Raw genomic sequence first — 27,830 nt, 5'->3', positions numbered from 1 at the left:
CGAAAGACACGTGGAAGACAAGGGGCTCCCTTCACACACTCTTGAGGAGAAAAAAAAAAAAGCGGCCGTCACGAACAGGATTCGAACCTGTGCGGGGAAACCCCATTGGATTTCGAGTCCAACGCCTTAACCACTCGGCCACCGTGACTTCCAAAACCACTCTCCGCCGCGCATTTACAGAAGGGGTCCGCATAGCGACCCGGAGGGAGTGCGACACAGGGAAGCCGGGCCAGGCCCAAACACACACACCCTGTGACCTCCTCCCGCCCCGCTCCTTACCTCTTCCTCCACGCCGCTCAGAGGAATAGAGTCTGGTGGACCGGGTGACCCAAGGAAGGAGGGTCTCCCGCCCCACGAAGATGAGGGTCTCAAGGAGCGTAAAGCTATTCAGGAGGTGACGGTGAGGCCTGCAGAGGAAGCAGTTGGAGAGGAGGGGCTGGGCCCCCAGGGTAGCGGCTAGGGGACTCCTCGGGTTACGGAGTGAGAGGCGGACCTGGGACATGGCCTTAGGGGCGAAGGAGGCTCAGAAAGAGCGTAAACGGGGAACTCCTGGGGATGGATGAAAGGAAAGAACTTCTTGCGGAAAGGGGTCCGGGGTTCCTTGGGATTAGGGGTTCCGTGGGGTTAGAAATGGGCAAGGTGAGGACTACCCGGAGCTATGGGCTGGGGGCTTCTCATGCCACGGGCATCCCCTTGGGGTAGGATAGAGAGGTACCCCACTTCCCGGGCTGAAAGACAAGAAGAGAAAAGGCTTCAGGTCGGTAAAGGGCGATCTCAGGGGGGTGTGCGCCCCCTCCAGGAAACAGCCTCCTCCCCGAAGCTCCGGCAGCTCCCACCGCCGCCGCCGCCGCCGGGGAGGCCGCCAGGGTCCGCCCAGCGCCCCGCGCTCCGCCGCCGCCGCGTGCGACCAGCCGGCAGGGGGCGCTGCGCGGGCCGGGGCCAGCCTAGGCGGCGGGAGGCGGCGGCCGCGGCGGCGGCGGGAGGCGGCGGGAGGCGGGCGGAGGAGGAGGCGGGAGCTGAGCGGGGCGGGCGGCGGCGGGGCCCGAGCCCGAGAAGATGGCGGTGCGGAAGAAGGACGGCGGCCCCAACGTGAAGTACTACGAGGCCGCGGACACCGTGACCCAGTTCGACAACGTGCGGCTCTGGCTCGGCAAGAACTACAAAAAGGTACGCGGGCAGGGCCGCGCGGGGCCCGGGGGCGGGACAAAGGGACCGAGGGCCCGCGGCCCCCCCGGCTCCTGCCCACCCTCCCGCGGCCCGCGGCCCGCGGCCCCTCCCCCGCGGCGTCCTGAGCGGCCCCAGCGCGCCCTCCGCCGCCCCGCGCCCCTCCTCCAGCCTCTTTTACCGCCCCCCCCAGCCTCTGATTCCAGCCCCCGCCCCCACTGCTGCGCCCTCTGCCCCTTGTTTTTCTCCGCTGGCCCGGCGGGTCCCGGTGCCAGCTGCCCACCCTCCATAAGCCATCGCTTTGCGGGCTTTTCCGGGAGAGACGGCCGGGGGTGGACGGGGTGCCGAATGCACACCCCCCACACACACACACAGCGTGCCCGGCACGGTGCCCGCCAGAGCTCCCCACGGGGCCAGGTACCAGCAAGGCTGAGGCCTCCCCGGTGCTTTGTGTGTGTTCAGAGAGATGATGAAAGCGGGAGGGTAAACAGCTACAGAGCAGGCCCTCGACTGCTCATCAGCCTGAAAAAGGCCCCCACCCCGGGATCACCTGTCTATCGCTCGTCCCCCATCTCCGTACAAGGGGCAACAGAACCTCTTTGGGAGTCAGGGTATATGAGTTCCTGGGCAGCTACCCCTTATAAAACCATTCCTCAGCTTCACATTGAAGTCACCTCACCACCTGGCCTTGCATTGCCTTGGGTTTGGGGTTCAGAGTCTAGGACACACTTTATGTCCGTAGTCCCCCATCCCATAACAGGAGATATAATGTAGTGAACAAAGGGTTCAAGCCTTACCTGTCTTTTCTACCAGACCTCTTCATGGTGGTGTCTTTGTCTATAGGCCTGGTTGAAAGGAGCATCTCTACATAGGGCTTTTCTCTGGAGATGGTCTGCCCTTCTTCCTTCTCACTACCCCCAGTTAGGGGTTCTCTTTCTGACTTTCCTTCAGCTCCCCAGTTCTTCCTGCCCAGCTTTGCAGCCTGTCGGAAGTGTGATGGGTGGTTTAGGAGAACGCCCCCCTGATCCTGGTCATGAGCCTGGGAGGTCTCTCTAGGTGTCAGGATCTTGACAAACAGCTGCTGGGTCTGTGGCTTGTCTGTACCCCAGCGTGAGGCTCTGGTTCCCAGGCATCTACCTTTGACCTTTTGGAAGGGAGATCAGTCTAGGGGCTTAGTCTGTGGCCCTGGGGGGGTTGACAGCCTGTGACCTGGTTCAGCTTTCAAGCTCTTAGCTCTCTGTCATTTGCCTTTTCTTTCAGGGATCTCTTTACACCTCCCACTGAAAGGTGCACTTTTCTCTGTGATCAGGGTTGAGGAAAAAGGGGTCAAAAGGTAAAGAGAAAGTTAGCCTCTTGGCACAGTTTTTAAATGAGAACAGAAGGCTAGGATGCTAGGTAGCATAATATGGAAATATTTAAGAAGGCCCAGGGTTGCTTGTCTCCGATACAGTTTCCTCAGAAAGGACAGATGTCTTGCTATTTCCCACCAGGCTGGGTAGTAGCTGGTCTTTTTTTTCCATCTAGCAAGGCCTCTGAAGACATTTGTGCCCAGTCCTAGCAGAAGCAGAATGTACAAACTATTCTCTCAGTCCATTTGCCCTACCTTACTTCCTTGCATCTTTTTTATTAGGCTGTATTATCGAGGGAATCTTGACCTTCCACAAAGTTACCCCAAGGAGTAGACTGTTGTCTCGCTTAGAGCCTTGAAGATGTTGCTTCTGTGGCCTGAACTCCGTGAATCTTCAGAATTTTACAACTCTCAGTGCTGTTGTCTAGAGATCAGGGTCCTGCAACTCCATTTTTAGGGTGTTGCTGAGGGAAAGTAGGAGACTGCCTTTACCTCCAACACCAAAGACTGGTAACCTAGGCTGGAGGCAGCAGAATTTCAACTTCTTGGTGAGGGGCATCTAGGGCCTTCCTTCTGCCATTTTCTTTTTAGAGACTAGACACGTGGGGGAAGAAGACACTATTTCTTTCTGCCCCAGATGCTTCCAGAGCTCCTGGGGAAGAAATAAGGGAGATGGTGGATAATTGATCTGGGGTCTATTTTTCTTTCCTTTTCCCTGTTTCCCCAGTATATACAAGCTGAACCACCTACCAACAAGTCCCTGTCTAGCCTGGTTGTACAGTTGCTACAATTTCAGGAAGAAGTTTTTGGCAAACATGTCAGCAATGCACCGCTCACTAAACTGCCGGTGAGTGCAAAAAGCACGGGGGCAAAGCCTCCAAACCCGAGAGGGAGTTGTTTTTTTTGTGTTTTTGTAAATTTCGTAATTTTTGAGATTTGGGTTATTTCCTACCATCCCTTTCCCTGGTTGGGGTGTTACTGGCTTAGCAGAGTCCCCAGTTTACCATTCCCTTTGTCCTAGGAATATTCTGTGCAACAGGTTATCTCACGGTGTCTAAGCTCAGTCATGAAACTCATGGCATGGTTAAAACATATGAGATTTGGATTTGCACAAGCTTGTGTTCAAATCCTGGCTCTGCCACTTGGTGTCTCTGTGATCTTGGACAAGCCATTTATACCTTTTGAGTCTTGGTTTCTTCATCTCTCCATGGGATTAATACACCTACCTTGTAGGGTTTCTGTAATGGTTAACGAGGTAACCCAGTAAAGCACATGGCGGGGCTTTGTGAATATTGGTTTCTTTCTCTCCTCTCTTCCAGGCCTCATGATAGAATGGCACAGGTGTTAAAGAATTCCAGCTTCAAGAGGGAGATCAATTCAGCATAGGATTTTGTGAAAGGATTGTTAAAGTCATAAGAAAATTTAGGATGTAACTCTCACATACTTCTTCCCTTCTCAATTTTGTAGATCAAATGTTTCCTAGATTTCAAAGCAGGAGGCTCCCTGTGCCACATACTTGCAGCTGCCTACAAATTCAAGAGTGACCAGGGATGGTGAGATGCCTTCTCTTCTCTCTGTGCTTCTTACATGTAGTTTAGAGGGAATCCCCCTTTATGATTCCCTGGGGTCTTTGTGGGGTGGGAGAGCCTAGTCATTCTTGCAAGTCTCTTACTTTGCTAGATCAGTAGGCCTGACCTGCTAGGTTGGCTGGGAGTCAGAGCCAAAATAGTCTCCAAGAATGAGTGAGTATGTGTATGTGCATCAGTGTGTGTATTGTAGAGGAAAAGGGATTCTTAGGTTGGCATCTCAAGCTTTTCTTTGTCCTTTCGCACTAAGTACAAAGTGATTCACGGAGTTATGATCAGTGAACCCCAGATCCCAGGTGATTTTGGCAAAGCTGAGGGCACGATTGCCTCCTAATTTCCCATGTTAAAAAAGTCACATACTCTGACCTCATCCCCAGACTTGAGCTATACCACTCACTAGATTATTGCCTCTTTACAAGGCGGCGTTACGATTTCCAGAATCCATCACGCATGGACCGCAACGTGGAAATGTTCATGACCATTGAGAAATCCTTGGTGCAGGTAATAGGAACCTCCTCCATCCATCTCCCTTCCCTTGGTGAGAATCCAAAACCCCTTCCCTGTAATCTCATCCCATTTATTTCTTCTCCCTACAGAATAATTGCCTGTCTCGACCTAACATTTTTCTGTGCCCAGAAATTGAACCCAAACTGCTAGGGAAATTAAAAGACATTATCAAGAGACATCAGGTGAGTGGGTGGGTCAGGAGAGGTTTTAGAAACCCCATGACTCTCTTTCTGAAGTTTTCCGTACAAGCAGCAGCCCTGAGGTAGCTCTACCTACTTGGAAAGGTATTAGAATGAAAGCCTTGAGCCTCTCTTTCGCTGTTCCTCCCATTTCCCAGTCTTGGCAGATTTGGATCACTGTTACTAGAGACCGCATGCGCCTGGGGGAAGAGCATCTACTTCCACTGAGCTAGAGGTTGCCTGGTTTCAGATCAATGAAATCTTTGCTCTTTGGAACTCTATAATAACAAGCAGATGTTGTTGGGACATACAGGGACATAAAATCGACTGTACGTTTCCCATGTGTGACAGATTATCTACTCAGAGGATTATCTGCAATTTAAAATTCTTTGATTTGTCTCCATTATTTGCACAATCCCAGCTGTTTCTCTCTGCCACTTAGCTGATGTGTGCTTAGAGAATGCAAACCAACTTCGATACCATTCTGAGCAAAATATGATGAGGAAGGCAGATCTGTGGTTAAACCTTACTTTGGTTTATTTACATCCATGAGTAATTCGGAGGGGACCATACTTACCTGCTTCTCCTTGTGCCATCCAGGGAACGGTCACTGAGGATAAGAACAATGCCTCCCATGTTGTGTATCCTGTCCCAGGGAACCTGGAGGAAGGTGAGACCAGGGTTTTCTTGGTCACTGCAGTGGACAGCTTGGACTAGGAGGTGGAGGACTGCTTAGCAGCTATGCAGTGCCTGGGCTCCTCTCTCCTTTCAGCCCTGAATCCTCTTACCACCTTTGTTCCTATTTCCAGATCCCCTGCTGCAACAGGAGTTGTGTACAGAGTTATTTTGTGTGTATCTCCCTTTAGCTTATGTTTCTCTCTGCTCTGTCTCTATCCCCAGAGGAATGGGTACGGCCAGTCATGAAGAGGGATAAGCAGGTTCTTCTGCACTGGGGCTACTATCCTGACAGGTGAGGATGGGTTCCTGGGGCAGGTTTAAGTACAAGAGCCAGACTGAGAAGCCCTAGAACATCTAGTAAAGCGAGAAGGCACTCTTCGAGGGTTATTTTTAGGTCTAACGTTAATTTGTTCTCCTCCCACCTATTACGCGAATCCTCTGTCTTGGGGGAAGTTTGGACTTATTGGACAAGGCTTAGTCTAAAAGGATTGGGGCTTTCTGTGTGAAATGGTTAGCGTAGTATAATTTTTGGTAAGTAAACATTAGAAATAATCTCAATATCTAACAGTGGGAAAATGTTTCAGCAAATTTATATATCTAGTCAGTGGGCTATTTTGCAATCTTTAAACTGATAGAGATAACACGTGATTTGTAGATAAATATTGCAAAAAGTAGGACGTACGATAACATCTAGTATCAATGCAATTATATAAAAACAAAATTGTACAGAAAAAGTTACTGGGTCACAAGAACTTGTGTTAGAGTGATTCTTTTCTATTTTTGAAATATTTTATAGTCATTTTTATTACTTTATAGTGAAAAGAATCCCAATATTAATTGGAAAAATAATCATACCAACAAATAACCCAACAACCCATACTTTTTGTAAATGAGAAAGGTAAAAGGTTTGCACTTTATTTTTCCACAACTCTATCCCATTGATTGTGCTTTATGCTCAATTTCCCGTGGCAGTTACGACACGTGGATCCCAGCCAGTGAAATTGAAGCATCTGTGGAAGATGCTCCGACTCCTGAGAAACCTAGGAAGGTGAGCTTTTCTTGTCTGTGCCCCCTCCCCCAAGAAGAATGCCAGGGCCAGGCCACTTTTTGGAGGTGAAGCAGAGGCTCCTGTGCCCTTGGGCTCCTCTGTTAAGGATCCGCAGACAGAACTGGGGCTTCCAGGCCTCTCTCCAGGACAGTCTGCCTTTGTACTTCAGGTTCATGCAAAGTGGATCCTGGACACAGACACCTTCAATGAATGGATGAATGAGGAAGACTATGAAGTAAATGATGACAAAAACCCTGTCTCCCGCCGAAAGAAGATTTCAGCCAAGACACTGACGGATGAGGTGAAAGCTCTTCTTTTCTCCTTGATCCCTTAGCACAAGTCCCAGAACAGGTCTTTGCTGGAGATTGTTGGCTGACATTTGCCCCAATTCTCCAACCTGCAGGTGAACAGCCCAGATTCGGATCGACGGGACAAGAAGGGGGGGAACTATAAGAAGAGGAAGCGCTCCCCATCCCCTTCACCGACCCCAGAAGCTAAGAAGAAGAATGCTAAGAAAGGGTAGGCCAGCCCCTAACCCGCCCCCGCCTTTACTGCTCTGTCCACACCATGGTGAAGGAAGGAAGGACAAATTGCCTCCCGTAACCACTGGGCCCTGACCTGGCTGAGCCTGAGCGGGAGGATGAGGAGGTCTTCAGCTGTCCAGTGGATACTTCTGATCCCGGCCACTAGTAAACTCACAGAGAGCTTAATCTCCAAATGAAAGGCCTTTGCCTCTTCCCATTACTCTGTAGTGATGGGTTTCTCTTTGCTCAGCTCTGCCCTCAGGATTCTCTCTCCCTTTTTTATTTCCTTCCAGTTTTATTGAGGTGTAGTTGACATACAGCCCTGTATAAGTTTAAGGAATACAGTATCATGATCTGGTTTACATACATCATGAAGTGATTATCATGATACATTTGGTGAACATCTATCGTCTCATGTAGATAATAAATTAAAGAAATAGAAAAATAAATAAGTAAAAACATTTTTTTTTCTTGTGCTGAGAACTCCCAGGATTTCCTGTCTTAACAACTTTCATGTGTACCGTACGGCAGTGTTAATTATATTTATCATGTTGTACCTCACCGTCTCTTTGGGAGTCTTTCTTGCTTCCCTTCCATTGGACCTCACCTTCCAGGGATTCCTTGTCCAGGGGTGACTAGATTCTCTTTCACTCTCTTTCCTTCCCAGTCCCTCAACACCTTACACCAAGTCAAAGCGTGGCCACAGAGAAGAGGAGCAAGAAGACCTGACAAAGGACATGGATGAGCCCTCACCGGTCCCCAATGTGGAAGAGGTGACATTGCCCAAGACAGGTATGGGCCAGACCAAGCTCCTGGGCCCCCGCTCCCTGTCCGGCTCTTCCTGTGTCAAACCCCCTGGGTGGGCTGACTTCCCAGGCCCAGCTCCAGGTGTAGAGGATCTTTCCCTTCAGCTTAGCTGGTTACTGAAACCATTTTCATCAGACAAGCCTTGAACTTCATATCCGTATCTGAGTTGTGGACTGTGCTCTGTCTCCAAACTCTTTTTTATTACACACCGTCAGTAAAATATATTTGAGCACAAATTATACACGTGTACTATTTACCACTACTTTAGGAGCGTTATAAAACACATACATTGTCTAAAAATGGGCAAATGTAGAGGATAAGATTAAAAAATATAAAGAGAGGTTCTGATATTCTTTGCCTGTATTTCAGTGGACCCTCTTTTGCGTCCCCATTTTGGAGACCATTGCTCTGCAGTACTGGTTTACAGTCTATATTCCATAGACATCCAGGAGTGGGTTTCTGGAGTAGGATAGGGGAGGCCACTGAGAGAGAGGAGTTCCGGCTTCCACCCCCTCATCAATCAGAGCAGCTCTCCTCTCTATTTATGTTTTCTCCTGAGCTGCTGTGTATGAATTCAGTGGAGGAAAATGTCCTCTGCTTTCAAAAATGTTTAAGATCCAACTACTCCTCTACAGAGTGATTTGGTCAGACTCTGTCTCAGTCCATGAAGAACTTACAGACACATGAATGGAGATAAGGGCCAATCAAAGACAAGAATGATTGATGAATGTTCATAGAGTAGAAGATGCTTCTTTATAAGAAAAAAGTTGAGTTAAATGAATTTTTGGTTGGGGAAGGGGAGAAAGTGGCAGGAAGGGGAGAAAGTTTCAAGCCACAGAATGATTGTGACTGGAGGAAGTTGCTACGTTTTGTGATCAGATGGGGCAAGCTTTTGGAGAAAGTGAGCTCTCTGGAACTGTTAGCAGTGGAGAGGCGAGGGCTTGATTTAGGCAGAACCTGTCTGTGAAAATGACTCTCTCCCCTGGCAGTCAATACTAAGAAGGACTCGGAGTCAGCCCCAGTCAAAGGAGGCACCATGACTGACCTGGGTAAGATGGGGAGCTTGGGGCAGGTGGTCAACGCCTAAAGGAGGGGAGGGGAGGCTGCCACCTGCCCCTAGCCTGCCGGGGCCTTTCCGAAAGCACACTAGTTCTGCGGCCCCTGAGGAGGCTCCAGCCTGCTATCTTGCTGTCTCTCTCTTTCAGATGAACAAGAGGATGAAAGCATGGAGACCACGGGCAAGGTGGAGCCAGTTTAGAGAGGCCCTACCTCTCTATGTGATTCTGACTTGTGATTATAAAGTTCCTTCTACCCAGAACTTTCCACTGCCCAGACTTCTCCCACCCGATTTCTAGCTGTTGCTCAAAACTCTGACGCTTTGAGTCCCGGGGCCCAGAACTGTTCATTCCCATCCCGTCTTTAGTGCCCACATTCCTGGGGTATAGGAGAAGCAGGGGGTTGCTAGGGGCAAGATGGGAATGCTGAGAGTCCAGCAGCCTCCATACTCGCAGGATGAGGATGAGAACAGCATGGGGAACAAGGGGGAGCAGACCAAGAATCCGGACCTGCATGAGGACAACGTGACCGAACAGACCCATCACATCATCATCCCAAGCTATGCTGCCTGGTTTGACTATAATAGGTATCGGTGCTCCACCTTCTCACTAAATCCTCATTTTCCTGCTCCACAGATCAACATGTTGTTCCTCCTCCTGCCTCCAAATGAGTTACCTCTTCCTCAGCCAGGTAGACCGGGGTACAGTTCAGTTTTAGGGAAGCTCCTGGTCTCAGAGTCTTCCAGCCCTGGCGGAGAGTTCTCCCCAAGCGTCTCATTCCTTCCTGCTGCCCCATCTTCCAGGCTTTTCCTCCCTTTGGGGTCTCATCTCTCCTCTAGAGCCTCCGAATGCACCCTTTCTTGTCTTGCAGTGTTCATGCCATAGAGCGGCGGGCTCTCCCTGAGTTCTTCAACGGCAAGAACAAGTCCAAGACTCCAGAAATGTAAGGAAATCTCAGCTCATGATGCTCTGCCTCCTGTGTCCCCATTTGTTCCTCCCAGTCCAGTGTGGCAAACATTTCTTGAGCTCCTTCCATGAGCCAGGCACTGTGCTAGGCTTACAGAGACATGGTCTCTGCCCACAGGCAGCCTCAGCCCAGCACTGTGACCACTGCTCTCTAGGATTTGCCTGGGGGCCATGTTAAGCATATGCCTCTTCTGCTCAAAACAGGTATCTGCTCCGGTGCCTACAGAGCCTCTCCATCCATAATTACTCATGCTGTCTAAAATGCACATGTTTCTAGCATAAGTAGTAGCTTTGACTAAAATATAACTGACTGCTATTGGTCCCTTAGAGTAGGTTTTGATAGGAAAAAATGGGAGGAGGAACTATTAAGACCCAAGTCTGTGAATTTAAGGGATGGAGAGATGTGTTTTGTAAAGTCTGGGCTTGGGGCTCAGAAGTCTTCATCTCCTTCAAGGCTCCTCCTGCCGGGCCAAATCTGCCTGGCTTCAGTTTGGTGTTTTCCATGGTTAGGGATGCTCCAGGATATATATGGTGAGGCAGGTGGGACTTAGTGCTGAGCCCAGGCCCCCTGAGGACTGAACCAGCTGGCTTCCCAGCTGCTCCTCAGCTTCCCCACTCCCTGCTCCGGGGCCACCTTCCCTTCCACCATGTTTCTTTCCCTGAAGCCTGGTATGGTTCTCTCCTCCTCCTCTTCCTGGGGAGAACAGTGTGTGAAAAAGCCTTACTCTCTCCAGAGGAAGTAGTGACAGATGACAGGAGTGCAACTTGATCTGCAGGCAGAGTTGGAACTAGAACTGTTCTACACTTTGCACTCTTGGTGTAAAATAGTAAATGATAATTGCCTACGTGTATTGAGAGCTTACTGTCTCCCAGGCGTTATCCTAAGTGTCCTACATACCTTGAATAATTTAATATTCATGTCAGCTTTAGAAGTAGGTCCTGTTATCTTCAGTTTAGTGATAAGGAAACTGAGGTGTAGAGGTGTTAAGTCACTTGCTTAAGGTCACACAGCTCTTGAGTAGTAAAGCTGGGATCTGAGTCCTTTAGTCTGGCTCATGTTCTCAAATTTTACACTATACCACACAATAGCTACCATTTTGGGGGCTAGTACAGTGTGCCCGGCACTGTTCTAAACCTCTACAGACCTTTCTAATTCTCAATAGACACTTCATTTTACAGATGAGGAAACTGAGGTTCAAAAAGTTGAAGGCCATCACAATAGAACTAGGATTTGAACTTAGACCTTTCCACCTTTGACACACGTTTTCTCAAGACTACGCCATGCTGAGGAGGTGGAGGCACCGATCAGGACTTCCCTTTAACAGCTGCCTTTGGAATTAAGGGCACTTTCTCTTACCTTTTGATTCCTTTTCAAAAGTTGGATTGAGGGAGTTCCCTGGTGGCCTAGTGGTTAGGATTCCAGGCTTTCATTGCGGTGGCCTGGGTTCAATCCCTGGTCAGAGAACTGAGATCCTGCAAGCCGAGTGGCACAGCCAAAAAACGTTGGATGAAACATCCCCAAGTACAGCTAAGGAGATAACTCATTTAACTAAAAACCCCATCAAAGGTTTGAACCCCTCGTGTCTAGCACACAGTGACCCGCAGTGTGTATTGAGTCAGCTGCGGTGTTCTTCTGTCTGTCACACAGGAGGAGTCCTTAGCTCTCTTATCGTTTTACCTACCCTTCAGCCCTCTCATCGTTCATCTCTCTCTTTTCTAAGCTACCTGGCCTATCGAAACTTCATGATCGACACTTACCGGCTGAACCCCCAAGAGTATCTCACGTCCACTGCCTGCCGCAGGAACCTGGCGGGTGATGTCTGTGCCATCATGAGGTGGGTCTGCAGCTGAGGGGCAGCGGGTACCTGAGGATGAATGCCCACAGATGTCTCTTGGCTGATGTAGAGAGGCCGGCAAGGAGCATAGGGGACGAGCAGGAAAGAACATCTCTAGAGAAAGGCGAAGTTCAGGTTCGGGTACGGGTGACTTAGGGAATGGCAGGGGCGCTCTCGGAAGTGCGGAGGAATGGAGGAGGGGCGCGTCCGTAGTGAAGGAGCCTACCCAGCGAGATAATGCAAGGGCAGATGTTTAGTAGCTGGGTGGGTATGGAGAGAGGCTCCCGCTGTGGATGTGGACGTGGGTGTCACTGGCATATAGGTGCTGGGAGGAGGCGGTATTTCCCAGGGAGTGGGAGGAGTGGAGAAGAGGGTGCCCCAGCTCCACCCCAGCCCTCCTCCCCGTGTGTGACCGTGTCTCTGCCTCTCTCCTCACAGAGTCCATGCCTTCCTAGAACAGTGGGGTCTTATTAACTACCAGGTGGATGCCGAGAGTCGACCAACACCAATGGGGCCTCCGCCCACCTCGCACTTCCACGTCTTGGCTGACACACCGTCTGGGCTGGTGCCTCTGCAGCCCAAGACCCCGCAGGTAGGGCGAGGGGCTGTGGGGACAGGGTGGGATTGGGCAAAACGGGGCTTCTTCGCACTTTTCTTTTTCTGGTTTTTTAGGGTAATGGTTCAGGAGTGTTTTGAGGCTTCTTCCTTTCCCAGGGGATGCAAAGGGCCACAGGAATCAGCCCCATGTATTTAGCACCCTCTCTCAGCCTTTGTGCCCAAGACTGTGAGGACTTGCTGAGGCAGAAGAGATGCTTCTTGTCCTTGGGGAGCAGACAGGCTAATTAGGGGACGGAGCGGATAGAGAAAAATGGCTTAAAATTAAGTTGCATGAAATTTTTTAACTTTGTCACGTTTCCAACATTTTTTCATTTTTGCTTCATAATTTTTGTCACTTCCATTTTTTTTCCACTTCCATTTCATACATCACAAAAATTAAGAAGAGAAAAGTTACGTGGCTTGCCCAAGGTCACACGTGTAGGGTTAGAGCCTACTTGTTCAGCTCCTAAATCCTAAGAGAACCTGTAAAGATCCATGTGAATACAAGTGGATATCATGCCAACTACAGATCTAAACAATCATTAAGGGAGTACGGAACAGTGGCATGAGTGCCCCCCAAGCTTGCGAGCTGCCCGGCATTTGCTCTTGAGGCCTCCAGGGCCTCGGCCTGGTCTTTTCCTGCCCAGCCTCCATGACGCCAAGCTCTGTCCCCCAGGGCCGCCAGGTTGATGCTGATACCAAGGCTGGGCGAAAGGGCAAAGAGCTGGATGACTTGGTGCCAGAGACGGCTAAGGGCAAGCCAGAGCTGGTAGGTGGGGTGTAGACCCCGCTGGGCTTCTTATTTGCCCCTTTATTGGGGGGCCCCTGCCCGGGAAGAAGAGCCATGAGAGCAGAGGAGCTACAGCAGTGAGGGAGGAAGTCCCGCCCAGGGGTGTCCCTGGCTGTGGGAAGGAAGCTCCTTCTGTCTGTCCTGTCTCTCTGTCTGCCCCTGGCTCCTGGCAGTCACTCGGACTCACCTCTTTCTTTCCCCTCCACAAATAGCAGACCTCTGCTTCCCAGCAAATGCTCAACTTCCCTGATAAAGGCAAGGAGAAACCGACAGACATGCAGAACTTTGGGCTGCGCACGGACATGTACACAAAGAAGAACGTCCCCTCCAAGGTACGGAGGTGCGGGCTGCCTGGGCGTGGTGCACCTTCGCTCCTTGAGGCTGCGGGCTCCTCCCTCTGACCCACCTGTGTTTCCCCTGCAGAGCAAAGCTGCGGCCAGTGCCACTCGAGAGTGGACAGAACAGGAGACCCTGCTACTCCTGGAGGTAAGTAGGGCAAGGGAAGGGGAGCCCTATGAAAACGGAAGTGGCCAGGGGGCCGGCTGCACTCGTGAGTGGGGAGAGCATGATCTTGCCCCAGCCTCTCTCCTTCCTGGCGCCCACTGCACCTGCCCCAAGGACCAGCTCCAGGCCAGGGACTGGGACCATTTCGTTAACCCCTTGTCCTTTCTTAGTGCTACTTGCAGATCCCCCTTGGATCCAGCAGAGTACACAAATACCACAACCCAGAGAGCTTTGAAGCAGCTCCGTTTAGTGGGATGGGGGTGTTGACCTTCAAGGAAAGTGGCTAAGTGAGGTTGTGTCTCCACCACCACTAGGCACTGGAAATGTACAAAGATGACTGGAACAAAGTATCAGAGCACGTGGGAAGCCGCACACAGGATGAATGCATCTTGCATTTTCTTCGGCTTCCCATTGAAGACCCGTACCTGGAGGACTCAGAGGCCTCCCTGGGCCCCCTGGCCTACCAGCCCATCCCCTTCAGCCAGTCCGGCAACCCTGTGATGAGCACCGTGGCCTTCCTGGCCTCTGTCGTCGACCCTCGCGTGGCCTCCGCTGCTGCGAAGTCAGCCCTAGGTAATGCGGAGGGGTCCTGGCCCTCTCGGTTTGCGTTTGAAGGGCTGGGTACTCAGGCCGTGAAACCCCCTCAAGTTTGGCTGCCTTCCTGGCCTTGTCTGCTGCTGGCATCAGCCCAGGCACCTGTCCAGCCCCATGAAGGTGTAGATGAAGAGCTGGGCTTGTGAGGAAGCTCTCACAGGGAGAGCCAGAACTGCCTACCGCCCGCTCCCAGCCTCACCCTCTCTGGGTCTTACAGAAGAGTTCTCCAAAATGAAGGAAGAGGTACCCACAGCCTTGGTGGAGGCCCACGTTCGGAAAGTGGAGGAAGCGGCCAAAGTGACAGGCAAAGCAGACCCAGCCTTTGGTCTGGAGAGCAGTGGCATTGCAGGAACCGCCTCTGATGAGCCTGAGCGGATTGGTAAGACCTGGCACGTTCCCGGACTCCTCCCTTTTTACCAAGAGCCTGAGCCACCTGGCCTCCCCACACCATCCCTGCGTCCACTTGGCCTCAGAGCACAAGACGAATGGGGAGAATTGGTGGGGCTTTTGTTTTTCCCAGGGCTTTACCTTAGGTACCGTGGCTCCCCACTGGTCCTCCCAGTAAGATCTTGGCTAGGAGAAGGGGCTGTTGGAAGAGCGTTGTAGACAGACTGTGTCAGACATTTCCCGTTTCCTCTCCCCCGGGCCCAGAGGAGAGCGGGACTGACGAGGCGCGGGCGGAGGGCCAGGCCACAGAGGAGAAGAAGGAGCCCAAGGTATAGCGGGACCCACACAGGCTGGGAGGGCAGAGGGGACAGGCGTGGACCGCGGTGGGGGGAGCCGGCTCCGTTCAGCTCAGGCAGGCTGGGCTGGACCTCCCAAGTAAGAGGCGTAAACTCAGTTCCTGGTCTGGGCCCTCTGTGTGCGAACCAGCGCCCTGATGCTCCCCCCTTTCCTGGGACTCCAGGAACCACGAGAAGGAGTTGGGGCTATAGAGGAAGAAGCAAAGGAGAAGACCAGCGAGGCGCCCAAGAAGGATGATGAGAAAGGGAAAGACGGCGACAGCGAGAAGGAGTCAGAGAAGAGTGACGGGGACCCGATAGGTGAGCCTCGAGCATGGTGGTTGGGGTCCAGGAAGGAAGCGAGGCTGTAGGGCTCAAGACCCTTTTCCTGGCCCAGTTGATCCTGAGAAGGAGAAGGAGCCCAAGGAAGGGCAGGAGGAAGTGCTGAAGGAAGTGGTGGAGTCGGAGGGGGAAAGGAAGACGAAGGTGGAGCGTGACATCGGCGAGGGCAACCTCTCCACCGCTGCGGCCGCTGCCCTGGCTGCCGCTGCCGTGAAGGCCAAGGTGAGGACCAGAGACCCAGGGGAGGAGGTGCCCCTTCCCTCATCTCACGTCACCTGGAAGAAATCCTTTCTTGTCATCCTTAAACGACGCTGGCCTGTTTCCTTTCCCTTTTGATCGTGAGAGGGAGACTCGGTCATCTCTTCTCTAAGCTTTTTTAAGCCTTTACCACTGGGCCTGTTTTCACCCTCTAATTATTTGACCTTGTCTTATCCTTTGCCACTCTCTCTCTCTCTTCATGTTCTTTTAAAAATATCGGTCAAGCCTGTGCTGCTTTCTGGGTTGTGACCACAGCAAGTTCTTTCTTGAAACCTGGCAGCCTCCATGCTACCCTTCTCGGTCCCGGAACGTCTTCAGCTGGGTCCTCCCACTGACGGGCCGCCCCACCCCTCCTTCCTTAGCACTTGGCTGCCGTTGAGGAGAGGAAGATCAAATCTCTGGTGGCCCTGCTGGTGGAGACCCAGATGAAAAAGTTGGAAATCAAACTCCGGCACTTTGAGGAGCTAGAGACGATCATGGACCGGGAGCGAGAAGCAGTGAGTTGTGTCCCCTGGGTGTTGGTGGGGTCCCACCTTGACACTGGGCTGGGCCCCAGTTTAGGATGGAGGGAGCAGCAGTGCAGAGCGCCTGAGGCCAACAGGGCAACACAGCAGAGCGGGCTAGCCCAGGCCGGAGCCGGAGTCAGCCCAGGCAGCTGGGGATAAGCAATCCACAGGTGCAGCCTGGAGACCGAGGTCCCACAGAAGGTCAGCTCCAGGGTCACGTTCTAGTCGGTTCTTTGACTGCTGCATCTCCAGGTCCTTGAAGGGTGCTTGGCCCATAGTAGACTCTCAATAGAGATTTGTTGAGTGATTGAACAGGTTTAAGGCGTGATGAGAGGGTAAGGGCTTCAGATCCAGGAGGTGAACTTGGAAAGGGAATGGGATGGACAAGGTGTTGAATCATTTTGATTTTGAGAAGATATAAAAGAACTAGAAGACAGGGACTCTGACCCTGATCTCCCCAATTGAAGATATCAAACATACAATATGGAGACATCAAAACCAGTTAATGCTTCAGGTATCTGACAAATGCAAATTAAGAGGTCTCCAATTAAGTATAAAAGTCCTGAGAGAGAACGAAATAAAGGCTGAAGCTCAGAGGCTAGGGATTTGATCTGGGATGGCTTCCTAAGAGTGGTGAGTTTTTCTCCAGTTTTGAAGGAAGAAAAGAACATGATTTGACAAGAGGAACTGGAGGGGTTTTCCAGATTAAAGTAACGACAGATTCAAAGCTTTGGAGCTGAAATGAGCAAGGGCTGCCACCAGATTAAGTCCACTGCAGTGAGAAGCCAGCGGGCAGCCAGAAGACCTGGTGGGGGGAATTGGAGAGGGGAGGGCGGGGGAGCACGGAGGAAGCCAAGCACAAGGGTGAGATTTGGCGTGGGGAACTGGCAGAACGAGAGTCTGGGTTTGTCAGAAGACAAAGCAGGGGACAAGGCGTTCGCCTCTGGGGTCTCCTGAACCCGAGTAACCGTTCTTCGTTGGCTCTGGCAGCTGGAGTATCAGAGGCAGCAGCTCCTGGCCGACAGACAAGCCTTCCACATGGAGCAGCTGAAGTACGCGGAGATGAGGGCCCGGCAGCAGCACTTCCAGCAAATGCACCAACAGCAGCAGCCGCCCCCGCAAGCCCTGCCCCCGGGCTCCCAGCCTGTCCCACCTGCGGGCGCTGCTGGGCCACCCGCTGTCCACGGCCTGGCTCTGGCTCCAGCCTCCATGGCCCCTGCCTCTGCGGGCAGTGGGGCCCCTCCCGGAAGCTTGGGCCCCTCTGAACAGATTGGGCAGGCAGGGTCAACTGCAGTGCCACAGCAGCAGCAAACAGCTGGAGCCCCCCAGCCTGGGGCAGTCCCACCAGGGGTACCCCCCCCTGGACCCCACGGTGAGTGATGGGTTCTGAAGCTCTCGCTGACTGGAGGGATCCGGGTGACCGTGCCAGTTCCCCTCAGAGGGGATATGGGATAGGACTGGAGATGAGGCTCAGCCTCGATTTCTATAGATTGACCTTGGTTATATCCCTAAGCCAGCAGGGATCCCTCCCCAGTCCCAGACTTTGGGAATTTTGTTCCAAGGCTTTACCACTTATTCTAGTATCAGGAAAAAGGAAGGTGGCACCTAGGAGTGACGAGGTTATCCTCGCTGTGAAAGTGAGTTGGCAAGTGAGATTGTATGCTTCTAATCTTCTCGATCTCTCCTTTTCATTCCCAGGCCCCTCACCGTTCCCCAACCAACAAACTCCTCCCTCAATGATGCCAGGGGCAGTGCCAGGCAGCGGGCACCCAGGCGTGGCGGGTAATGCTCCTTTGGGTTTGCCTTTTGGCATGCCGCCTCCCCCCCCTGCTCCATCCATCATCCCATTTGGTAGCCTAGCCGACTCCATCAGTATTAACCTCCCCCCTCCTCCTAACCTGCATGGGCATCACCACCATCTCCCGTTCGCCCCGGCCACTCTCCCCCCCCCTAACCTGCCTGTGTCCATGGCGAACCCTCTACATCCTAACCTGCCGGCGACCACCACCATGCCATCTTCTTTGCCTCTTGGGCCGGGGCTCGGATCCGCCGCAGCCCAGAGCCCTGCCATTGTGGCAGCTGTTCAGGGCAACCTCCTGCCCAGTGCCAGCCCACTGCCAGGTGAGAAGGGTCCTGGAGGGGAGAAGGGTGAGGGAGAGGGGTCCACGTGGAGGGCTGGAGGGCAGGGGGGGGGTGGGCTCAGGTACTAGAGCTTCCACAATCCCTTTTTGAACGCTCTGGTAAAATTAGAACACAGGAGGGAAGGGCCTCTCTGGCTGTCCTCCACCATTCCCCAGCCTGGCAGCTGCCACCCCTGGGATGACGCTGGGGCCTTTCACTGGTGGGTCATGGAGGAGTCCTGTGGCACAGAGCATCTCCGTTGTAAACTGGAAAAACGGCTACTTGTCTGCATGATGATTGGCGTTCCCTTTGCTTGTTCCCGTCACGTTCAAGTGCCCCATGTAGAGAGTTCCCTTGGGGGCAGAAGGATGATTTGGGGTATCCCAGTTTTCCCAGCGTATGGTGGGAAAGGGTGTCGGGGAAAGGAAGTTGTACACCGTGGGTACTCTTTCACCTCCTGTCCATTGCATGCCATGCCCGGTTGTTTGTCTGGTGGCCTGGGTCTGGAGCCCTCTCTCCTGCTCACCCCAGCTGATGCAGCTCCCTTCTCTCCACAGACCCAGGCACCCCCCTGCCTCCAGACCCCACGGCCCCGAGTCCAGGCACAGTCACCCCTGTGCCACCCACACAGTGAGGAGCCAGCCAGACATCTCTCTCCCTCACCCCCCATGGATATCAAGGTTCCAGGAACAGCCCTCTCCCCACCACTGGGACCCTTCCCCAGCCTGGAGAGTTCATCACTACGTAAGGAAAGCTCCTCCTGCCCCTCCAAAGCCCCCACCATGCCTGTCAGAGGCATGCACTTTTATATTGGATTATTCAAGGACTTCTGTTGAAAAGATGTTTCTAATGTCTGGGAGAGAAGATAGGATGGGGATGCTGCCCTCAAAGGAAGGGCTGGGGGAAGTGTTTATACAAGGCTCTAATTAACCACTTCTAAGGGTACATCCCCTCAAAACTATTGCATTTTTTATGGATTGAAAAAAAGTGAAGCTCTTTAAAAGGAAGTAGAGATTTTAAAAAAGCCACATTGGAGCTCCCTCCACCCAGTGGAAAAAATCCAACTTTTACATATTTTGAGGAGGGAGGTGAGTTTTAGGAAAGGGGAATTTAGGTTCTGGGGAGAGCTCTGGGGATAGAACAGGGTGCAGATACCTGTCTCCTCCGGCCTCTCGTTAGTGACTGAGGCAGCTCCCGAACCCCCTTGGCCACCCCACCCCCAGTTTATTCCCACTAATCTCTCCTGCTGCTTCCTCGGTGTTGCTGTTTTAGGCCACCCCAGCTCAGCCAATGGCCCCTTTCCCTCTGAATGTCAGCTTTGTGTTTTAAAGTCTCCTGCGTAGTTGATGTCAGCGTATGTGTATTTGGTGGGGACACATTTTGGGGGTTCCTGTGGCAGGCAGTAGAGGAAGAAAGGGCGCTCGGGGCTATGCTGCCTCCTGCCTGGGCTCTGTCAGCGAGCGGGCTCCCAGAAGATGTGGAGAGGGGCTCTAAGAGGATGGGAAGTCCTAAAAACGTGAAATTGTCAAAAGCACTTAAGCACCTCCTTCTTAGGGCTGGGTGGGTCACCCCGCTCACCTCTTCCCTCTCCCACCAAGACCATCAGAGCCGTGGCTGGCAGTAGCTAGGGATTCCTTGGGATTTGGGGCAGCAGCCGGGGAGGGGGTGCCCGACCTAGGGTAGGGCCGACCCCCTGCTCGCAGCTCATGGCTCAGCTCTGCTCCCCGGATCCCAGTGCCCCCAGTACCAGCTCCCCGCTCTTCGTCCTTGGTGTGAAGGCGAAAGTGACTCCAGGCTCTCCACCAGTTCTTCCTGGTTCCTCCCACCAGGCCTTGTGTTCCTCGTGTCCCCATATTTCTCTTCCTCTGCGTCTTGGCACCTTTCTTCTGTTCAAAAGTTTTCTGTAAATTTTCTCTTTTTTCTTTCTTCTTCTTTTTCTTTTTTTCTTTTTTTTTTTTTTTATAAATTAATTTGCTTTCAGTTCCATCTGTGGATGCCTTCTGTGTTCTCTTACCTGTGGCTGTTAGGCGGGGCGGGGGGGGGGTGGGGAATCAGGCTGTGGGCAGCACTCCTGGAGTCTTTCGCAGTGGCGATCGGTGGGGCTGCAGAGGCACTGGGCCTCTCTCCCAAACAGGCCAAGGGCAGCACAGCTGTCCAGACTGTACGACTGGTGCAGGGACTGGGCAGAGGCTCTCTCTCACCTGCCCTCAAAATAGCCATTTAAGACTTGGAAGGACATCCTCACATCCCAGAGATTTTGTCTATTTATCCTTTCAGAAGTGGTGGCTTCATATCTTCCCTTATTAGGCAGGGAGAAGGCAGGCATCTCAGCTACTTGTTACTGTTGGCCCCTAGCCCTGCTGAAGTGAGACAGGCTCAGGCAGTGCTAATATGGCCTGGCTTTCGTGCCAATAAACACTCCCCGGGCTCCCCGACAAAAGGCCTTCAGTGCTGGGGAGGGCTAGGAGAGGACTCAGCACCATATGGGATGGCACAAGGGTGGCCAGCGTTGGTGCTACAGGGATTTATGGCTTTCCTAATCCCCAAGGGGTAGCCTTTGTAGCATCAATAACTAAGGCCAGCATTTTTTAAATCAGGCAAAGATGGTTCCTAGAGGCCCTTTGCCGGCCGGCTTTCCCCAGCCTCTGGTCCATTGACCCCAGACTGTCCTCCCCTTCACCCTGCTCAGGAAGGAAAGCAGAACCGCATGTAGGGCAGAGAGCAAGTTTATTTGGTGAATGCTGAAGGCAAACATCATCCAAGAGAGACAATCTGGGAAAATTACTGTGACAAGAGCACCTAGGAGGCCTCCAGGGCTACATACACAGTCTCCCACAGGGAAGGCGTGGTTTCCGTGCACACTGGGAACGTCCTCAGCCATTCAGCACCATGCGGACGAGCTCTGTGGAAAGGAGAGGGGGTGATCCAGGGAGCAGGGCCAAGGGGAGGGGTCCACCAGGGGCCAGGAGACCACAAGACCACAAAGGTAGCCTAAGAAGGAATGTGCCCACAGCAACCAACCTTGGGGTCAGTTTGCAGAGGGGCCACCTTGAGTCTGACCAGTCCTCTCAGCCCCCAGTTCCCCTCCCACCAGCTGTTATTTCCCCACCCCACCCTGAGCAGCAGGAACACAGCAGAGGCAGAAGAGTTCTCAACTACACCTACAGCTACTGTCAGCCATTGGCGGGAGGAGAAGACAGAGTTTTGGGTTAGGGTACCTCCGAGCTGCCCAGCAGAAGGACGGGAAAGAGACTTCAGCTACAGTAGCACAGTGGGACAGGCAACTCACCCCCCGCTGCCAGCTGCCCGTGCTCCCGGGCTAAAGGATGACCATGAAGCAAGACTGGGATAGGCTGGTGTGAGTTCCCAGACACCAGCGCCCTAAGAAGCAAAACCTCAGCCCATTCTAGGAGAGAAGGAGGTACCACACCCCCAGGCTGTCTTCCTCTTTGAGGAACCCCTCCCCTCCCCAGTCAGCTCCATGCAGACACATGCCAGGAGGAAGTCAGATGGTAGTAGGGGAAGGGCAGGGGCTAGAGAGCAAAGGCTGGGAAGAAAAACACTGGGGAGGTCAACTAGAGAAGAGGGGCTGGGAGGAGCCGTACCCGCCCCATGGGCCCGTCACCCCGACAGGATATGCCTCACAAACGCTGCAGGAAGGAAGAGACATTAATGGTGAAGACAAGACACAGACATGGGGTGAAGGGGTCAGGCGGCGAGGGATTAGACATCCATTTATTTTACTTCCCATCCCTTTCCCACCCTTCATGCCACATAAGCCCTTCCTTTCCTGTCATACCCCCCTGGCCTCCCACTCCTGGGCTGGGCTGGGCTGGGCCCTGCCCCTTGCCTGTTGGCACTTTTTGGAGCCTGAATCCAGGGACAGGGAAAGCCCCAAATGCTGCACTTGACCTGCCCTGTATGGCTGCTTCCTCCGTGAGACCCCAGTTAGTCCCTCACCTTCATAGTTGATACAACCATTGCTGTCCTCATGCCCCGCCACCAGCATCTCTACTTCTTCCTCTGTCATCTTCTCACCTGCAGAGGGGAAGAAAGAGTGAGCGTTCTGGAATTGGGTGACACGTGAGGTCTATCAGGTGGCACCTCAGCTCAAGAAGGAAGGGCAGAGCCTTACCCAGTGTGACGAGAACATGCCGGATCTCAGCACCCATGACCGTGCCGTTCCCTTCCTTGTCAAACACCCGAAGGCCTTCAACGTAGTCCTCGTAGGTGCCCTGGTCCTTGTTCTTGGCCACAGTCTGCAGCATGGGCAGGAAGTGCTCAAAGTCCAGCACCTTCACGTTCATCTCTGCCATAAAGGAGGTGGAAGCAAAGTCACATGCATCCTCAGGACTGGGGATTATGTGGTTCCCACTCAAGGCAGGAGAAATCTTATCTGGGATTTGCTAGACAAGAGCTGCTTGAGTTCAGGGCCTAAGAAGACAAAGCGAAGCCATCAGCTAAGGACTGCAGACCCACTACCACACTGCAGAGTTATTCTTAAGGACCCTCACCATCACTCTTGGGGTTCCCCAAGACCTTGAGCACCTCGGCGTTGGTGGGGTTCTGGCCCAGGGCCCTCATCACGTCCCCACACTGGCTGTACAGGATCTTGCCATCCCCTGTTCGGTCAAACAGCTGGAAGGCCTCCTTGAACTCTGAGGATTCAGATAAACATCAGCACTGGGCACGTGGGGGTTGACCCAAACCCTCCCTTACAGCCCCTGCGGCCCATTCCACTTTGATCATGCTGAGGAAACCAGATATTTATACCGCTGTGCACCCAAACCCTCTAAGTGATCCAGCGTCCCTTCCTCCGACTCAGGTGTCCCACATAAATACCCGGCCTTCCTCCCCTTGGCAGAGGTACCAGCCATTTACATACCCTCCGCCTGCAGCAGCCTGCCCAGCCTCCTCACCTCACTACTCAGGGCAGGGATTTGCCACCGCCCTGTCTGGGCCCTGTCCTTATAAGGAAGTGGGAGCAGCAGCCTGGGACTGGGGTCATCCCAGCCTGCCACTTCCCACCCCTCCAGTACAGAGACCTTTCAGAGAGTACAGCTACAAAGAAGTATCCTCAGCAAACTCCCCTGTTCCATTTTCACAAAGTAACAGGTCACTGCTGTCTACAGCCTTCACGATTCCAAGCTGGGGGAGGGGGAAAGTTATCACAGGAGGAGAAAAGAGGCAGAAGTAGCTAACTAAGGAACAGGGGAGCACAGGCAGCTTAATACACAGTCCCCAAGCCCCACACACAACAGGCATTAGTGACCAAGTTGTTTCACATGCCCACACCACCTAAAACTCACCCAGTGCTTGGGGCTCAGATCTAGAGTACAAGGGAAGGGAGGAAGAAAGAGTGAGAAAAGAAAATGGAAGATCCAGAAGGAGGGAGAAGGGAATCCACGAAGTACTCCCCTGGGGGTGCTGAAGAGAAGACAGGTGGCTGGAGGGTGCTAGAGGGAGTGTCCTTCTCCCGAAGCATGACCTCAATAGGGGTCAGATTACCTACCTGCGGTCTGGTCCTCGGTGAAGTCACACTGCTCAGAGAAGAGGGGAGCGGTCAGCATCTTAACTCCAATCCCCCAAGCTTCTATCCCCGTCCCAAGAACTCTGAACCACAAACTCCCGTTCCATGCTGGGGACCCGCTTCCCAGCAGGACAGGATCCCCGACACTCCAACCCCACCTCCAACCTTTAAGGCCCTCAGGTTCCTTTACCCCCTACCTTTTGCCTTCTCCCCGCCCCCTATCCCCGGCTTCCCGCCTCTCGCCCCAAATCCCGCTCATCTTCCCAGCGCTGGGCCCCACCATCTTGACTGCTCAGCTCTGCGGGACCTTTTCCTGCAGTAATGGCTCCGGTTCCGGGCCCAACCCTAGTCTTAGTACGTCCCAATTACGTCACCCCCAGGCGACCCAGCCAATAGGAATCCTGGCCCGGGTTTATGCAGATGACGCTGCTATATTAGTAATGAGGTGGGCGGGACCCACTGCTGTCCATTTCTCCTGAGCAGCCCTAACTGGGGCACAGAAACTGCAGAAGAGGGTGGAGTGGGGCGCGAGGAATCTGCTCCTCCGAGAAGCAAGAAAGTCAGAGGTTGTCGGATTGGGGAGGGGTGGGGGGAGAAGAGAGCCCTCCCTTTCCTTCCTTCCCTCCCCCACCTATAAAGAAAGCAAGAGTCGGAGACCAAGGGAGGAACCGTCTCTTTATTTTGAAACAATAGCCTCCTGGTGGCAGGAACTTGCTTTCGCCTGCGGGGGCGGGAGGGGGGAAGTATCCGACCCCACTGCACCTGTGGAAAAAGATGAAAGTTGCCAAATCCTGGCGCTCTCGCGCAGCAGGACATGCAGACGTACTTCCCTGCTTTTGCACCCTGGCTGAGGGAAGGGAAGGAGGCTTGCCTCTCAAGGCGAAGTGGGAGGGCCCTACCTGTGGAGCTCAGACGCTTAGGATGTGCTTCAGGAAGGCTGCAGAGAGAGGAGGCAAGAGGGGCTGCAGAAGCTGGCCTGATGATAATCCACCTGACTTTAGATAATATGGGTCCCAGGATGCCTCACCCACATACCTCGAACTTCCTGCCTCCCCGCTTCCCCTGTCCCTTCTGCTCCTCTGGCCCCTCACCTTCATAGTTGATGCAGCCGTTGCTGTCCTCATGTCCTGCCAGAACTGCCTCCACCTCCTCTTCAGTCATCTTCTCTCCTGAGCCCCAGACACGGCGTTTTAGCCCCTGCCTTCCCTCCCTCATCAACCTAGGCCTCTTTCTTCTGAGTGGTACCTCCTCTTCTTCCACCCTGGAGACTTGCCCACAGCAACAGTCCCCCAAGAGAATCCTCTCCCTGTAATGAGCATGCCTTGAACGTGTCCCTGAATCTTGCTTTCCGTTTCACCTCAGTTACACCCGGTGAAAGTTTTGACAGATAAGGAAACTGAATTCCAGAGGATTAAGAGACATACCATATCATAGAGTACGACCATCTCTTCCAAAACCGAAACTCAAATCTCCCACCTCATCCCCTTTCCTCTGCCCTTTGGGAGGCATCTGCAGCCCACACACTTTAGCCTCCACAGGAGTAAGACCTTCAGACTGTCCCCAAGGCTCTGACCTTCTCAGTCTCCTGCCCATGATCTGCAGGAAAGTAATCCCTCCCTGGCTCTGCCTACTTAGCCAAGCTTCTCCTTAGTTCACCCCCTTCTCTCAGCCCCACAGGAGTTCTGGTGCCTGCCTCACCCAGGGTGGTGAGGACATGTCTGAGCTCTGCTCCCATGACTTTGCCATTCGCCTCTTTGTCAAACACCCGAAGCCCCTCCAGGTAGTCCTGGTATGTGCCTTGGTCCCGGCTCTTGGCCACTGCCTGGAGCATGGGCAGGAAAGTCTCAAAGTCCACACGCCGGGACTTCAGCTCTGGAGATCAGAGAAGTGAAGGAGAGGTCACTGTAGTGTCACCCAGGACCCAGCTCCCATACCCACCATGAAGGGTTTTATCCCTTCAACATTCACGATGCTTTTCTGCCCCTGCGTCTGACAGTTTCTAAAGTCCTGGGACCCACCTCAGCATTTTTTGTCACCTTACCAACATTCCTCGGTTCCACCACCAAACTGAAAACCCGCATCGTCCCAGAGGTCCCCTCACCATCACTCTTGGGGTTCCCCAGGACCTTGAGCACCTCGGCGTTGGTAGGGTTCTGGCCCAGGGCCCTCATCACATCCCCACACTGGCTGTACTGGATCTTTCCATCCCCTACTCGGTCAAACAGCTCGAAGGCCTCCTTGAACTCTGAAGTATAAGGAGGGGTCAGTGTTGACAAGGGGTCCCATCACCACCAGGAGAAAGGAGATTCAGAAACTATGTGCTTGAGCTGAGCAGAACGGGGAACACAAAGAGTACTAGTGTGGGAGTTTTCAAGGTCAGGAATGGAGTTAGGGGAATAGAAGGAGGATCTGAAGAGGGACTTGGGATGGACAGTGGGCTCAGGGGCTTCGCCTCACCCTCCAGCTGGTCCTTGTTAAACTCGATCTGTGGAAGAAAAGAGCAGGTGAGGAGAGATGACAGGGCTCATTCAATTCCTCTCCAACACTCCTCCCGACCAACTGGCAGCCACTTCTGGGGAGGGGCCCAAAGGGACCAGGCTGGGAGCCCAGCCACCTCAGTCCCATTCCCAGCTCCAGACCTTGGGAGAATCCCAAGAGGAGGAATTATTGGGGGGAGGGTTTCCAGGGAACGGGGTTAATCCCATGCCACCTGTTCCCCTCCCTCTACTGCCCTGAGCCCTGCATCCCTCACATAACTGGGGGCTGAACAAAAGCTAAATTTACCCCTGGCCCCCAGCTGTGATTGTCTAACAAGTCTGTCCTCTTCAGCCTTTCCTCCTGGGGTTCAGAGCTGTGGCCTTTAGTGTTGAATAGTCAGCCAGGCACAGGCAGCAGCTCCCTCCCTTCACCTTGAAACTGTCCTCAGAACCCAGATGTTCCCCATCTTACAGGCCCTGCCTCCAGCAGGAGGGTCGGTGAGAAGGTGGGGGGGTGTGGGTGTGTACATACACACACGTGACAACAAAGACAACAGCAGAGTCATAAGCCTGGATGCTTCCAAATGGGGTACTAAGAGAAAGCGCCACTGTTATCCAGTGCTTACCGATTCCCTACCTTCTAGATACCCCTAGTCCCCTAGGCTGTATCCCACCCTTGTACCACCCCCTCCAAACTCTTTTCTCATTTTCCAGGGACTCACCACCACTTTGGAGAGATCGATGGGGGGCTCCTGGGTTTTCCCAGGGGTTGGAAGGACAGCTGGCACTGGTGCTGGCACTGGCTCAGCCTTGGTCTTGGCTGGAGGGGCCCCTGCTGCTGGCTTGGCAGCAGGCTTGGGGATAGAGGGTCCTGCTGGTTTCTTCACGGGAACATCCTTCTTGGGAGGCATGATGTCCGGTGGCCAAAGGACAGTGTGCTGATGGGGGCACCCATCTCTGTTTAAATAGCCAGGGAGTCTGGGATGTCAAGGGGCGGGGGCAGGGGCAGGGAGCCAGTTGGCTGTGGGGAGGGTGAGATAGAGGAGAGATATGACGGCCTGCCCTCACTCCCCTGGCCTCCTACAGTTCAGGACTCCTGCCCCAAGGTCTTCTCCCTTCTGTCCACCCCGCCCCAAATGCTGACCAGAACAATGGCCGCTTTGGGGGGGAGGGGGGGGAGGAGGAGGCCAGAGACTGCCCCGAATGGGGGAGTTAACCTCCAGGGTGAGGATAGGATGCTTGCCAGTGACAAACACTGAAATAGGGGTGAGGCAAAGAAGGGCATCCAGGCATTTCAGGCCCCCAACCGCCTGACTCAGAATAGCCCTTTTTCCTAGCAGCTTTAGACTCCTGAAGGCTGAGGCAGGGATGGGGGCCTTGTGAACTGGGATTGTTCAAGTGGAATCTGGGAGTAGTGAAAGGAGAAGGAAACAACCAGCCCTTCCATTTCCCTCTTACCATGGATGAGGAGCAGGGTAGTTGGCCCCACAGCCTAATAATCCTTAATACCTCAAGTCCCTAACCCCCTCCCTCCCAGCCCAGAACTGGAACTTTGCACAATATAGAGAAAGAATAGCAACAGAAGAGTGTGACCCCCACCCCCCGCATTGTACCCTGTGTCCAGTGTTGTTTTAGAGGTGGGGATGAAGGCAAGGATCAAGGAACGAACCTTGTCCACAAGCTTATGGTCAT

At 53.3% G+C, this 27,830-nt stretch overlaps 3 protein-coding genes across 12 annotated transcripts; 1 reads left to right on the top strand and 2 right to left on the bottom strand.

Moving 5' to 3' along the window:
• The first annotated feature begins 1,024 nt into the window (after positions 1 to 1,024).
• Positions 1,025 to 20,115, top strand: SMARCC2 (SWI/SNF related BAF chromatin remodeling complex subunit C2). 5 transcript variants are annotated; one of them, XM_082664960.1, is made up of 29 exons: positions 1,025 to 1,167; positions 3,240 to 3,359; positions 3,980 to 4,065; positions 4,518 to 4,599; positions 4,695 to 4,787; positions 5,385 to 5,454; positions 5,685 to 5,754; positions 6,435 to 6,510; positions 6,680 to 6,811; positions 6,914 to 7,029; positions 7,702 to 7,826; positions 8,831 to 8,890; positions 9,047 to 9,084; positions 9,353 to 9,483; positions 9,768 to 9,839; positions 11,584 to 11,697; positions 12,136 to 12,289; positions 12,971 to 13,063; positions 13,297 to 13,416; positions 13,508 to 13,570; positions 13,903 to 14,161; positions 14,400 to 14,561; positions 14,834 to 14,898; positions 15,090 to 15,225; positions 15,302 to 15,468; positions 15,867 to 16,001; positions 17,001 to 17,382; positions 17,709 to 17,792; positions 18,689 to 20,115. In XM_082664960.1, exons 1-29 carry the CDS (start codon positions 1,057 to 1,059, stop codon positions 18,763 to 18,765), a joined length of 3,393 nt encoding a protein of 1,130 aa, XP_082521086.1. In that variant the 5' UTR covers positions 1,025 to 1,056; the 3' UTR covers positions 18,766 to 20,115. The 5 variants fall into 5 exon arrangements, with proteins under 5 accessions (XP_082521086.1, XP_082521084.1, XP_082521088.1 ...); XM_082664958.1 differs by having other exon boundaries at positions 17,709 to 18,131; XM_082664962.1 differs by lacking the exon at positions 12,971 to 13,063.
• Positions 20,116 to 20,841: 726 nt separating this feature from the next.
• Positions 20,842 to 24,046, bottom strand: MYL6 (myosin light chain 6). 4 transcript variants are annotated; one of them, XM_082666314.1, is made up of 7 exons: positions 23,942 to 24,046; positions 23,644 to 23,671; positions 22,646 to 22,789; positions 22,267 to 22,440; positions 22,092 to 22,169; positions 21,737 to 21,781; positions 20,842 to 21,033 (listed from the first exon to the last, which is right to left on the bottom strand). In XM_082666314.1, exons 1-6 carry the CDS (start codon positions 23,942 to 23,944, stop codon positions 21,753 to 21,755), a joined length of 456 nt encoding a protein of 151 aa, XP_082522440.1. In that variant the 5' UTR covers positions 23,945 to 24,046; the 3' UTR covers positions 20,842 to 21,033; positions 21,737 to 21,752. The 4 variants fall into 4 exon arrangements, with proteins under 4 accessions (XP_082522440.1, XP_082522439.1, XP_082522438.1 ...); XM_082666313.1 differs by lacking the exon at positions 21,737 to 21,781 and having other exon boundaries at positions 23,942 to 24,045; XM_082666312.1 differs by lacking the exons at positions 21,737 to 21,781; positions 23,942 to 24,046 and having other exon boundaries at positions 23,644 to 23,716.
• Positions 24,047 to 24,317: 271 nt separating this feature from the next.
• Positions 24,318 to 27,096, bottom strand: MYL6B (myosin light chain 6B). Of its 3 annotated transcripts, XM_082666309.1 has the most exons (7): positions 26,861 to 27,095; positions 26,119 to 26,146; positions 25,763 to 25,906; positions 25,360 to 25,533; positions 24,753 to 24,830; positions 24,561 to 24,598; positions 24,318 to 24,423 (listed from the first exon to the last, which is right to left on the bottom strand). In XM_082666309.1, the coding sequence occupies exons 1-6, from the start codon at positions 27,047 to 27,049 to the stop codon at positions 24,570 to 24,572; spliced, it is 642 nt and encodes a 213-aa protein (XP_082522435.1). In that variant the 5' UTR covers positions 27,050 to 27,095; the 3' UTR covers positions 24,318 to 24,423; positions 24,561 to 24,569. The 3 variants fall into 3 exon arrangements, with proteins under 3 accessions (XP_082522435.1, XP_082522436.1, XP_082522437.1); XM_082666310.1 differs by lacking the exon at positions 24,561 to 24,598 and having other exon boundaries at positions 26,861 to 27,096; XM_082666311.1 differs by lacking the exons at positions 24,561 to 24,598; positions 25,360 to 25,533.
• Positions 27,097 to 27,830: the final 734 nt, after the last annotated feature.

This window comes from Grampus griseus, assembly GCF_964374135.1.
Source record: "Grampus griseus genome assembly, chromosome: 11".
Taxonomy (NCBI): domain Eukaryota; kingdom Metazoa; phylum Chordata; class Mammalia; order Artiodactyla; family Delphinidae; genus Grampus; species Grampus griseus.
Note: the sequence above shows the minus strand (reverse complement) of the source record. Positions and strands in the feature narration are given on the sequence as shown.